The following is a 14,319-nucleotide window of genomic DNA, read 5'->3' on the forward strand; positions in this document are numbered from 1 at the left end:
GCACTAACCACTTAGTCACGGATGCGTAAAATCCCCAAAAACTAGCCACCAATACGCAGCTACATATGCTAATAAATTTCCAATTCGATGCAGCAAAAGTAGCACCAAATACAAAAGGACACAATTTTGCATGTAATAAATTGGAAACCTTAAAGCCAAATTATGTATAAATAATGCATTTCTAAAAAATTGCGAGATGCATTGAAGTTAGAAAAAATCTGAAATCGAGACTTTTATCATTGTACTGCTGTTTGAAATAAATCAATTTTTTCGGTTCATTTGATGAATTGAAAATGCATCAGCTGTGTTATTTTTTTACTAATCAAATGTCAAAGCACATATGATATTTTACAGCTACCACAGCTTACCGATTGAAAAGTGCCAACAAAAGTAGCACTTTTATTTGCGACTTTTGTTGGAAAAAAAATAAATATCGTATTAATACACTTTGCTTCGCAAGTGTAATAAGAGTACACTTAGACCCAGAAGCAGGTCACTATAACACATGTTGAAAACTCCCTCGAACTTCAAAAAATTCCATGCTTAGGAAGTAAGCTAACAAACAATAAACAGGCAAACGATAGTTCGATAATCAAACTTTCCCAGAATAAATCAAATTTCATAGATATACACTTGCTAGAACATGGCAAAAAGCAGCTCCATAAAATGCAACATTAAAAATTAGAAAGAAGCCTCAACTTAGTAAAAACTCGGCTACCTCTGAGATTCAAACCTGCAACCGAGCGATTAAGAGTCTCACATACTAACCACTCAGCCACGGAAGCTTAATAGGCACCAAATACTAGCAAACAAACAAAACAGAGAACAGATGCTATGCAATACTACCCTAAAATTTTCAAATAAATGAACTTTTTCATTGGACTCTTTCATTTGCGACTTAGATTAGAAAATAAGAAGGTTCGCAATAATACACTAAGCTGAAGTGTAAAAAATAAGGTCCAGCCAGGCCTCGATACTCAGAACCACGACTACGAAGCCACAAACTCTACCACTACCCCAAATTGGAAAGGTTTTAAAGCTACTGAGACTTCATAATAAAGCAAAGCCAATTTCTTAGAATTTAGAGTTATATACGGAAAAAACTTCAGTTCCGGATTACAATTACCTTTGCTCTCGCGAGTCAAAAAGATTATGCACAAATAAAGAAAAGTTCTGCTGGTCTTAACATACTGGTCTTAACTCTGAAAGCTAAATTTGATTTTTGTTGCAAACAATCAAAACTTCTTGCGAGTACAAATTTCACCATAGATGCGAGGATGACCTTACCAAAAAAAATCGGTTAAAAACATGCACCGTATAACAAAAAAAACTTGAACAATTGAAAAAAAAAATGAAACTTCTTCCCACTTTATTTAAAACTGCTTTGTTTCTTGTCTGATAGCGCATAAATTTGACCAACGTACTTGCCTCAGTTAGATTTGGAATGATTTCAGAGCCGGGATTGTTCGCCGCCAAAATTGTGCGTAAATAAAAACTCGCAGCTGGCAGGCAAAAAAAACTCTAACATGGAAGCTAAGCGTCACTTCGCAAACAATCGAGAAAACGGCAGCAAAAAAAAACAGCTCTAGAATGTTCAATAAAATAAAAAATGTAAATAACTAAAATTCTGCCGGAATCGAAACCTCGAGATTAAGAGCCACATGTCTAAAAACACTAGTCACCAAAAAAACTAGAAACAATATAAAACGCTAATGCAGCGCAATTAAACCAGATATAATAATATTGCTGCATAAAGGCCACCAAATGAGTACTTTAATTTGCAAATTCGGTAAGAAAAAGTATACTTTGTAATATGCTACAATGCTCCGCTTCTGTGAATAGGTTCAAACGAAACCAACTTTCCAAAAAAAGGATCACAGGTGAAAAAACTTTGTAGCTTGAGCTCAGGACGTCAATATCTTCCTATGACTTCCAATAGCCTGTATCAATATCCTAAGTATCCATTGTAATTTGGCGTTGGAATACCTGCATATACTTGAAAAAACTAACTTCGAATGAAAAAAAAGAACCTGTAAAATAACACAGGCGTGTGCTTGTGTAATCCGTATTAAACCAAATAAATGCCCTCAACTCAACTTGAGGTAATTTCAGAGGCGGAATAATTTGCCACTTACACGTTATTAGGAAACATTTTTCGCACAGCGCGTTAATTATACCATTCGGGCAATTTTTAAACCCCTTATCTACGAGAATGATTGTAGCTTAATCTATTTTTTTTACTCAGCGCATCTATCTTTCAGATTTTTTGTAACAAATTGTTATCAAAACACTGAAATTTGCCAGAGTATCAAAGTTCGCCATGGAAAAAATAAGGACCCTTGGGGTAATTTTTTTCAGCCATTCCAACCGAAAAAAAAAAGAATGACAGTGCGTCACATGATAAATCTAAGTTTTCATAAATTTTGAATTTATTTTCTATCAAACAGCGAACATTTTCTTTCCCTTTCTATTCTTTTATTCGGTGAAATAACGAAAAAGGAACAAAGACTCAATAAACAAAGGTCTGTAAGCAAAACACATTCTATCAAGGGTGAATGTCAGAACCTTTCGTCAAATGGTGTAGTTTTGATGTGTCTTAAGTCGCCACTTGATAGATTGTGTTTCTATTAACTATGACCTTTCTATTCATTGAGTATGTGATAGTTTCTAGGCCCATGTGAACAATGTCCTCCCTAAATAGACCATGTTAACAATCTCCTCCCTAAACAGATCAAGTGAACAATCCCCAAAAATAAATGAAAACGCCCTCCTCTTTCTTTCTTCTTTCTATCAACTACCCCATTCCTCACCTGAGAATATTGACACTGTGGACCAGTGTGTTGTGGTGATGGGTGAGGAAGTGGTGGTGGGCTAGTTGCAGTTGAGACTGGTTGTAGACCTGCTGGGTAGTAGTCGCCTGCTGCTGATGGTGATGATGGTGGGTGTGTGATGCTCCTGGAAGCACCATCACAGACTAGAAACACGATAGAAAGGAGAGGGTAGGGAGGGACGACGAGGCGAGGAGAGGAGAGAGAAGCAACACAACACAGCCACAACTCAAATCTCAGCTACTACACAACTATACATCACTTCACATTTAACACATCCCTGTCTGAAATGAAAAAAGCTATTCAGCAACTGTTGCATACATTTTCCATGTATTTGTCAGCCTCAACCAGCCGACTTTTGGAAACCGATTTTATTTATTTCGAGCTTATTAATATGGATACTACATATTGCATCATGTTAAATATAACATGTTAAATATAACATGTTAAATATAACATGTTAAATATAAAAGCTATCTACAGTGACAATTACAGAGGCGAAACGGAGCTTCGCAAAACGCGATACAATCAGGAAAACGATCTTAAAAACAAAGTTAAAAGGAGTTGAACAAATTCGGAACTGTCGAAAAAACTAGATGTATCAAAAATGAATTAAGCTAGTTTTGAGAAAAAACAGGCCAAGACAATAGAATGTGAAATTAGTATCGGAAGAAAGCTAACCAAGCGGTAAAAAGCCAAAAAGCCGAGCAGAACCTCTTCTTACCGATAGAAAACGAAGAACTTCAAAACTAATTTAAAAATTCAAGAACCCGTTCTTCTCAGAATGCACACACGCATACTAAAAATGTTTCGGGCAACAAAAGACACAAAAGGTTGCTACTAAACCGATTATAGAATCAGTCGAGAACTATCAAAAAAGGCCAAAACAAATGAAAAAAAAAACATTTTAACAAATCGAGTTGATATAAGTTCTCAGTCAAGGTTATTCAATTTACCAATTACATAAATGAATCTGGACAGCTTTCAGTTGAAACATAAAACGGCTTACAGTACACAAAAAAGTGGCGAGGAGGCAAATAATCCGACAAAACATGAGCAGACAAATAATGGAACGACAATTTTTCTAAAACTGAATATTTCCCTTTTGAAAAAAAAAACAGGTTCTTTCAGATTCGAACCCAGGATCTTAGTCGTCCTAGGCGTATTCGTCACCTCCATATCAAGTTTGCAGGAGACGGAAAAAATTTCAATTCATTATGAACTGAATCTAAATGTACCGTTTCTGTGAACAAGTTCAAGGGAAAAGGTCTAGAACCTGGTTGCAATAATAATAATAATAATAATGATAATAATTTAGGAATATAATCCAAGGGTTCGCATAAAACCCAGTCCTTGCAGTGTTCAAAGTTTAGTTTTCAGTTATAGGTGTAAGTTTTTTCAGGTCTCTACAGTTGTTGCATTCGCATAAAATGCGCCAAGTGCATGTATCTGATTCGTTGTAGCGAGTTTTGAAAAACTTCGTGTACATTCCAAGAAGTCTGTTCTTGCATTCTGGATCAAACAATATGTCATATTTGAAGTATTCATAGTACAGATTAGCAAGACGACTTGCCCGAAACCAGAAATCCGACTCGCACTTCTTCAGACGCATTTGTTTGCAGACGAAATTTCGTGTCATTTGAGCTCTTCGGTTTGCAACGTCAGTGATGCTTACTAGGCTTCTCCAGTCAATGTCAACTTTTCCAGCTAGTATTTTTGCAAACAGCAGTCCAACATGAAGCTCTTGGTACAGGGACAAAGGAACGATTTTAAGTTTTACGAGTTTGTCTTTATAGGAGATAAGGCTATTGCTTGTCATGAAAATCCACGAAATCGCTTTCCGCTGCACAGTTTCTATGATTCTTAATTCACCTTTTGATGGTTTCCAGATAGCTGAACCGTAGCACAGAATTGGCACAACGTAACATATATGCGTTTTTTTCTGGTCGCGAAATTTGCCTTTGAGAGATTCCTTTTGAGTACAAGGAGAGCGTTTAAGGCTTTTTCAGTCCTCTTTTTTGCGTGTTGCGTTAATGACAGCGTGTCGGTTATCAGGATGCCCAGATGTTTCATTACTTCAGTGGTTTCGAAGCTGTAATTGGGGAGTAGAATCGTAGCTGATCCTTTGATACAGAGGACTTTGCTTTTCATCAGGTTAATTGACATGCAGTTTTTCTCGCACCATCTCCAAAGTCTCCTAACATCTATGTTGAGAGTTAAAGGGTTGTCTCCAACAATTTTGTAGTCCTCTGCATAACCAATTGTTGCGGACTTGACACAGGACGGTAGATCATTTATGAAGACTAGGAAGAAAATCGGCCCGAGTATAGAGCCCTCGGGAACGCCGCTGAAGACTTCCAGCTCTCCGAAAATTGTATCATTCAGCCTCACTGTTTGCTTCCGGTTCGAGAGGTAGCTGTGTATCAGAGATAAACAATTTCCTCCAATTCCAGAAGCCGATAATTTCTCCATGAGGATTCCAAGCGAGACTTTGTCAAATGCCTTTTAAAGTCCAAGTAGAAGGTGTTCAGGTAGTTGCAGTTTGGCAAATCTAGGCAGCTAAATATCTCGTATAGATAGTCTATTAGGTTTGTTATCGTCGATCGTTTGGGCCTAAAACCGTGTTGGTCTGGTGTAAGGGTTGGATAGACGATTGGGTCTTTGAAAATTGGTGCGATTTTGCTGATCTTCCATTTTTTGGAAATATCGCTTTATTTGCAATCACGTTGAACAGTAAGTGAAGTGATTTTGGTAGTGATTTTGAGAGGCTTTTCAGAAGAGCATTACCAATCTTATCTGGTCCATTGGCCTTATTTACGTCCAGCTCGTTTAGGGCATCTTCTATTTCATCGATAGTGTAATTGATACTGTTCATAAACGTTTTCTTGTCGTTCTGTTTTCCCAACGTTGGCGTTTCTTGTGAAAACTGATTGAAAATATATATTAAACAATTCAACTTTTTAAGCGTCTTTTTAACTAGGAAGATCTCTGAAGGGATCGTGCTAGACTTGGTAATCGATTTCAGATATCGTTGAATTTCGCTGAATTTCCCATTCTCAAAAAGCATTTTTTCGTGGAGATGCTGGTCATTTTGAAGGGAGTGTTAGCTCAGTTTACAGATTTTCAATTTTGCCTTCGTTCGATGAGGTAGGTTTTTGCTGATTTTTAAGTTGAACTGTATTTAATTTCTTGATAAGGTTGGAGGAATCGCTTCCCACCCAAGGAGCTAGTTCAGACCTGTGTTTTGTAGTGATTGGTAGCAGGTCCTGTAGTATTTCGTGTAACAACTCGTACCTATGATCGAGCATCAGTTCAACGTTGCTCAAGCAATATGGTTGGAGGGGTGTTGACGAATGAATTCATTCATTTCTTCCCAGTTTATTTTCTTGTACGCGAGAAAGCCAAAATCTAGTTTTTGTTTGACGGCTGGTGTCTTTTTATGAACAGGTCGTTAGTAAAATGAGACTTTAGCATGGAGTGGCAAATGGTCGGAACTGAATAGACTTCTCAGACGGTTGTCAAGTTTCGCGCTGGTGACAAAATGCGGTTTGTTACTACAGAACGTCTAGTGATTTTCCATCGGGGGTTTTTATTAGTTGTTGGAAGTTTGACTCACAGAGTTCGTCGAGGATTGACTGCTCATCTAGAGAAGTTGAAGTCATTGACAGCCAGTGTGTACAGTTAAAATTTATATCCTCGACTATATACGAACAAATTGGACTTTGTTCAAATTGCTTACGCCTCAGGATTTTTAAGAGTTCGACTTGATCTGAGATATCCCATGTGTAGGTACTGTTTGAAGGAGCGCTGTAAATGCAGTATATTATAATCGGCTTAATCAGGGATATGCGGATGATAACGCGGAATTGATTTGGCTACTTGGAATGTTACGGTTTACTGCTATAAGTACGCCACCATGTTTTGTGAAGCCTTTGTCACTCGGTCTGTCATTTCGGTGGTTTCTGACAACCAGGTTGCAGTTAGGCAGATGACTTGAGGAGCGTTTTTTACTGGGACAGCATTAGAAGGTTGTCCGCCGTTGATACTCAAGTATACTTCTGACATTGTAAACAAGGATATTTATCGTCGCTGCTAGTCAATTGGGTGCTTCGGATTCTGGGAGTTTCTCTTTTATCCACTTTCCACCTTTCCGAAGGTACAGTGTTCAGAGGTCCGAATTACGACAGTCAATAACTGTAGGAAATATATTTCTGAAAGCAAATGTCAGGTCAGTGGTATTTTGGTGGCAGGTTAATATATTCTACTCAAATCCATCCGAGTTTGGACAAATTGGTCACCGGCAATTCGTACTTTCGGCAATTTTAATTCCAACAACTAAACCGAGGTCAGCAAAAAAAATTGCCCAAAAAATCGGATAAGTTCAAGATATAGAATTGATTATTAGACTTATGCGCACCAACAGGGACGCATGCTCGTACCCCAGAGATTGGACCCAATGACTACCCAAAGGAACCCCCATTCTGGTTCTATTTGAGAGACCAGCTGGCTGACCCTTGAATTTTGCTGAAGGCGCTTTAGAGCCATTATATACTACTTTTGAAGGGAGTAGGCGCGGAAACATGCAACTTTAAGGTGAAAACTTTCCAAGCAGGGTCCAAAAACGGCATTTTTTTCTTCAAAAACGGTAAAAATTTCAGAAAACGGACTTTTCTTTGACTAATGACAACAATTTTCATAAAAACCGAGTCAGGCAAATTCGGCAGGGCCTTTTTCATTGAAGAATCAACAATTATCAAAAACGATCGAAAACTCAAATAAAAATGACTTTCCCGAAACTTATAACTATTTTTCTAACAAAAATAGGGCACAGCCGCTTACGCCTGTGTTTCCGATCAATTCTTAATTTGGGAGGACAAATCTTGAGCAAAATCAAAAAGCTTGACAAAAACGGTCAACATAACAAAAAATATTTATTTTAACGAAAAACAAGGGCGTAGCTGTTTATGCAAGGAGGATTATCACAACCAGTTTTTCCCTTGAACCTTTAACACCAGAAAAGAGATGGTAGCCTTTGAAAAATTGCAAGACTTTCAAAAAAACAAACTGTCAAAAACGACATTTTTTCGGGCCACAACTTTTTTCTGTAAAAACTAGGGAGCAGCAGCTAATGAAGAAGAGATCCCGCTATCTGTTCTTTCCATTGAAACCTTAATCTCAGATTTGGCGAGGTAGTCTGAGAAAAAAAATCCTAAAAATTGAGTAAAAAATTTCCCCCGTTGACATTTTCGAAGGCTATTGAAGGCGGAGTAAGGTTTTAAAAAAGAGAGACTAGGAAAACATGCGGAAACGTAATATAGTAGCCGTCTTTCCATTGGTACTAATTTCTTGAAAAACGGTTAGCTGTCAAGAAAAAAATGACAATTTTAGCAAGAAATGAAAAAAAAACAAAGGTGGTTTTCCCCCTTGTAATTACGCAACATAAAGGACTAAGCCGAAAAAACATAAGCAGGAACCGTTTATTAGAAAAACTAAATTATTGAAAATCAGACTTGGTAAAATGACAAACTTTCACTTTGAAAAAACCACATGAAATCAATTTCAAATCAAAACAAAACACACCAGCCGATACAAAAAAGTACCAGTACCAAATAATGTGGATGCCATTTTTTTTTTAAAAAACGGAAAATAGAACCGACGCAAACAAGGCCGAAAACCACGAATCCTGAATTCTATATTTTTCTAATGTGAATGCCATTTTTAAAAAACAGAAAATAGAACCGAAGCAAACTAGGGCGAAAATCACGAATCCTGAATTCTATATTTTTCAAGAAATTCATTTGAAGGAAAATTACTGTCCCAAACAGACTTCACCTATTTACTGCCTCAATGAAGGTAGTTTTAAATGATTTTCAGCAAATTGAGCATGTCTTGAAATTTACCATTCCTTCAAAATTGATCTTTCTATGTACAAAGTTATTTACGGGGAAAAAACTCTAGTAACCGATACTCTTGCTTATCGCGATGACGAATCCTTGAGAGCTTTGACAACATTACCCAACACATTAAGTTCACCCTTGAAATTTACCATTCCTTCAAAATTGATCTTTATGTGTACAAAGTTATTTACGGGGAAAAAACTCTAGTAACCGATACTCTTGCTTATCGCGATGACGAATCCTTGAGAGCTTCGACAACATTACCCTACACATTAAGTTCACCCTTGAAATTTACCATTCCTTCAAAATTGATCTTTCTGTGTCCAAAGTTATTTACGGGGAAAAAACTCTAGTAACCGATACTCTTGCTTATCGCGATGACGAATCCTTGAGAGCTTCGACAACATTACCCAACACATTAAGTTCACCGACAGCGGTGATATGTTCTTATACTATTATATTAACGAACCAGTTAACATATTTTTAATCTTTGCAACTGAATTGCAATAGTCTTCTAACACAATAACAAAATACGCACAGAGGCGAAGCAGAGCTTCGCGCCTTTTGCGATACAACACAAACAGCTGAAGCCAAAAAGAAAGATTTCTTTTCATTAAAAAAAATTCTAAACATGAACTACCGCCTCAAAAGAATCGCACGCAGAGAAAAATTGCTTCGCTAGTCCAAAGACGCAATATGATGCCAAAACGCCGATTAGGTTTAAACTACAAAACAAAACAATATAAAACAAAAAAATGGAAATTAAACGAGCCCCGGTTAGTAAACTTAAAAACCAGCAAAAGAAAACAAAAATAATGTATCGAATAGGTATTTGAAAAGCAAACATGAAGGTGCAGATTTGAGAAAATAATTCGAGGATGATGTTAAAAATGTTTTGTTTATGTTATGAAAGAAAAAGTCTACATTACGAGTTGATAACGCTTGTTAATCGCGAATATTATAATCGCGTGCATTTTACACTCCTGTACATTTTAATCGACGGAGCAAAAAAATCGAAGTTTAAAAAAGTCAGAAAAAAAAATTCCGCAAAAAATCCAGCAACTCCATTAGCTCCACAAATGAGGCTTTAGAAATGGTACTGAGATCTTAAGAAAGCTGGACTAGCAAAAAAGTCGGTGAAAAAACTTCTTGTTAAAAAAACAACATGCACCAATCCTAATCGAACTACAAATCTTTGCCGTCTCAAGCAGGCCTGTTACCTCTACAACAGATGAACTGGATGGTTTATTGATTTGATTATAATGCAACTTGAAACACGTGTAACATTATCACGAGCAAAATCTCGTGAATTAGGTTTTTTAAGGAAAACTATTCTAGTACCCGGTTGCAAAATTTTCCTTAGAGCAAAACTTGGCTAATTTGTCCAATTTAGGGTCTGAGTATTTTAACTGATTTGTCTGAAGTTGAAATTGGTTCAGTTGAGTCTGAAATTCAATGGTTGCCATTTCAGTCTATTCGTAACCTAGTACGTCCTATCTCAAACTACATTTCATAGATGGAATCGTAGCCTCATTTTAACTAAAACTTCCATAATTATCTGATGAACTCGACTTTTATGAACTCGACTAAAAGTTTGTTCGAGTATTAAAGTGAATACAAAAACCGAATCGCTATATCTATTCCTTCCACGCAAGTTAGAACATTATTAGCCTAAATACATGAAGTCAGGCTCCTCAAATCGGTCAGAAAAAAGTGACAAACTTTTTCAGCCTAATTAAAGTGAACACTTTTAAAAGTTTTCGATATGAATGAATGAAAAAACAACTCATTGGCGAAACAAAAGAAACGCTAACAAGTGTGGTCAGCGCAAAAAGCCGGTCAATGGCACAGACTCAAGTGGTTGGGTGTCATTCTTGTTCCATATGTATAGTTTAATGTTGTATGTTGTGCCCTTCAATCTGACGATGTTCAATGGCTGGGACCTCGTCCAAACTTCCTCTGGGTCAACACCATGAAGGAGACATCTTCAATCATCCAAAAACTGAAGAAAAAAAGTTGGATTAACTGTTAGATTCTTTCACTGATGAAGTTTCTTGTTCCATCGTAGACGTGCATAAATTACTCCGGAAAACACTTCCTTAGGTACTTAAAGAAAAAGTAAGAAAGGGCGATACTCAATCATTCCCCTCTTATCGAGACATAACAAACGATCGTCCAACAATCAGAAAACATCTAATGCAGTCTCTGAATTACAATTCATTATCAATGTTGAAAATGAAATGGAGGATACTATTTCAAGCAACAGGAAAGCGATAACAAAGAAGCGACAAATATTAATGCTCATATGGGTTTGAAACCTAAAGGCAAAACTACTGGCGTCAAACGTCTTGTCAGCCCTGAAAATCAATCAAAACGAAATTGTCCTTCTACCCTAATCAGTACAGCAAACCATTTTCTTACAAAATTGCTTTGCCCGAAGCCGTCATCTTCAATCGTACGAATCTCGCGAATCTCGCGTACGAATCTCCTCCGAAAACAAAAAGAAGAAAAAATGTCACTAAACGTTACGATACGATCGAGGGGGTAAATTATGAGAGAATTTCCAAAAAACCTGTTATAAAAACCTCAGAAAGTCTATATAGTATGCTGCTAAACTGCAGATTCGATTGCAACTTGTCCAAACGTATTCCACTTCACAAGTTATCTTCCTAAAATTCCATTTCTGCAGTTACTGAAACCTGGTTATCAGGAATAATAATTCAATTAGAAAGATTCCTTTGCGCTTCTTTCTACATTATACCACGATCAAACCATTCTCGAGTTGAGCATGGTGGTTTACTAACCGCCCTTTCGAATTAAATCGATTTTAACTTTCAATGAACCAATCTCTAATTTCATTAGCACGTGGCGCCATTAGCCCTATACCCATTTTCTTTATTTTAATGAACAATCTCCCTTTTACATCTAGTTATCATATTGATATTGCTCGCATTACATGCCTTATACAATACGTTAATTTGAAACTTTTGCACATAGCTGTGTTTTCAATACATGTTTGATACCTACTTCCTTTGTAACTTCAACTAAAGCACTATTAAGTGGTCGACAATCAATTCTTAAAATTCTCAAGAACCAGCATTTCTGGAAGCCAAATGTGAATTATGTCTGACAACTCATGGATGTTCCAACGTGTAAAGGCAACAATATTCTCCATCTTCTGTTTACAACCATAGCCAACCGGAGATTGATGAACGCAATTAAACATTTAAAAAACACTGCCATTTAGAAAAAAAGATGCCCTTTAAGCTCTTTGAATCTGTAGAATTAGGGGATTCCTTCGCAAGCTGTCCCTTTGGCAGTGAATTCAGCGGGGCGACCGAGATTCACTACTTTCTACCATCCCGAAGGGCTTGATTTGGTGGCAAAAATCCTGTATTGCTCTGTTGCTTGCCCCTTTTGTGTATTGCTCTTCCGGCTGTCTTGTTTACTCGATACAATCGCACGAGTTTCTATTTGCAATTTAATTCAGATGATTATATGTCTGATTAGAGAGGGCTCTGACTGGCCATGTTATAATCTAATAATCAAATCAAAAGGAAAGGGTCTGCGATTTATCAGCATAAATTGCCTTATTGCAATTAACTTCCAGCTAACTCCACTAATACTGAACTATTCTCTCTCTAGAGAATCTCCGACGAGAAGCAACTATCATCTACTTATTCTGCTACAGTTGTTCTTACTTCGAGAACCAACTACTCGATTCGCTAGCAATAATTGTTCTCTTCTCTGACGAGAACCAACTACTCTTCATAGTTCCTAACGCTGTTCTGACTCTTACAGGCTCTACGGTACCCTCCAATTCCATATCTTTCTTTACACTTAGTTTTAGTTAAGTCACGCCATTCCCTATCAGTCCTGACATCCGCTTAAATCACCCATCCGCACATGTTTTAAGGCTATATCCCTCCCCCTGTCACTTCTGCCACGTGCGAACTTCGGTTTCTTTTATCAATCTATTCACGCTTATTAGATACCCGGTATGCGGTAGCTGTCACAATTTGACCAAGCAAACAAATGTCATACGATTCTTGTCAACTAATTCCTGACCTCAGTGACTTCAGCCCTCGAGTTCAACTAACCTCTAAACCATGCTTTGTTTACCCAGTAATCCTCCCAAGGTCTTTATTTTAAATATCCCGTTAACGTTCCGACCTCCTAAGGGTAGGGGGAGACCTTTTTTATGGGTTGCTAATTCATTTCAGACATCTAAAATTTCTATCTGTACTCTATTCCAATCCCGACCTTTTGGCTATCAGGGTAAGGTATTCCGTCTATTAGGGGTCAAATCAAACCAAAAAGTCACCTCCGGGAAGCAAAGTAAAATCCCCGTCCGTTCATACTCATGGATGTTCCAACGTGTAAAGGCAACAATATTCTCCATCTTCTGTTTACAACCATAGCCAACCGGAGATTGATGAACGCAATTAAACATTTAAAAAACACTGCCATTTAGAAAAAAAGATGCCCTTTAAGCTCTTTGAATCTGTAGAATTAGGGGATTCCTTCGCAAGCTGTCCCTTTGGCAGTGAATTCAGCGGGGCGACCGAGATTCACTACTTTCTACCATCCCGAAGGGCTTGATTTGGTGGCAAAAATCCTGTATTGCTCTGTTGCTTGCCCCTTTTGTGTATTGCTCTTCCGGCTGTCTTGTTTACTCGATACAATTGCACGAGTTTCTATTTGCAATTTAATTCAGATGATTATATGTCTGATTAAAGAGGGCTCTGACTGGCCATGTTATAATCTAATAATCAAATCAAAAGGAAAGGGTCTGCGATTTATCAGCATAAATTGCCTTATTGCAATTAACTTCCAGCTAACTCCACTAATACTGAACTATTCTCTCTCTAGAGAATCTCCGACGAGAAGCAACTATCATCTACTTATTCTGCTACAGTTGTTCTTACTTCGAGAACCAACTACTCGATTCGCTAGCAATAATTGTTCTCTTCTCTGACGAGAACCAACTACTCTTCATAGTTCCTAACGCTGTTCTGACTCTTACAGGCTCTACGGTACCCTCCAATTCCATATCTTTCTTTACACTTAGTTTTAGTTAAGTCACGCCATTCCCTATCAGTCCTGACATCCGCTTAAATCACCCATCCGCACATGTTTTAAGGCTATATCCCTCCCCCTGTCACTTCTGCCACGTGCGAACTTCGGTTTCTTTTATCAATCTATTCACGCTTATTAGATACCCGGTATGCGGTAGCTGTCACAATTTGACCAAGCAAACAAATGTCATACGATTCTTGTCAACTAATTCCTGACCTCAGTGACTTCAGCCCTCGAGTTCAACTAACCTCTAAACCATGCTTTGTTTACCCAGTAATCCTCCCAAGGTCTTTATTTTAAATATCCCGTTAACGTTCCGACCTCCTAAGGGTAGGGGGAGACCTTTTTTATGGGTTGCTAATTCATTTCAGACATCTAAAATTTCTATCTGTACTCTATTCCAATCCCGACCTTTTGGCTATCAGGGTAAGGTATTCCGTCTATTAGGGGTCAAATCAAACCAAAAAGTCACCTCCGGGAAGCAAAGTAAAATCCCCGTCCGTTCATACTATTTA

The 14,319-nt window shown here is 37.6% G+C and overlaps 3 protein-coding genes across 3 annotated transcripts in view; 2 read left to right on the top strand and 1 right to left on the bottom strand.

Annotated features, from left to right (window-relative positions):
- LOC134845856 (glucose-induced degradation protein 8 homolog) overlaps positions 1 to 3,108 on the bottom strand; it is an 83,796-nt gene extending 80,688 nt beyond the window's left edge. Inside the window, exon 1 of the mRNA XM_063862955.1 lies at positions 2,811 to 3,108. Within this exon, the coding sequence (XP_063719025.1) occupies positions 2,811 to 2,968 (158 nt within the window). The 5' untranslated portion in view covers positions 2,969 to 3,108. The remainder of the gene's footprint in view (positions 1 to 2,810) is intronic.
- The window catches only part of LOC134845457 (U2 small nuclear ribonucleoprotein A'-like), a 361,634-nt gene that overhangs the window by 103,117 nt on the left and 244,198 nt on the right, over positions 1 to 14,319 (top strand). The gene's annotated exons all lie outside the window — the stretch shown is intronic.
- The window catches only part of LOC134845456 (protein FAM98A-like), a 183,186-nt gene that overhangs the window by 103,115 nt on the left and 65,752 nt on the right, over positions 1 to 14,319 (top strand). The gene's annotated exons all lie outside the window — the stretch shown is intronic.

Source organism: Symsagittifera roscoffensis, chromosome 5, assembly GCF_963678635.1.
Source record: "Symsagittifera roscoffensis chromosome 5, txSymRosc1.1, whole genome shotgun sequence".
NCBI lineage: Eukaryota > Metazoa > Xenacoelomorpha > Acoela > Convolutidae > Symsagittifera > Symsagittifera roscoffensis.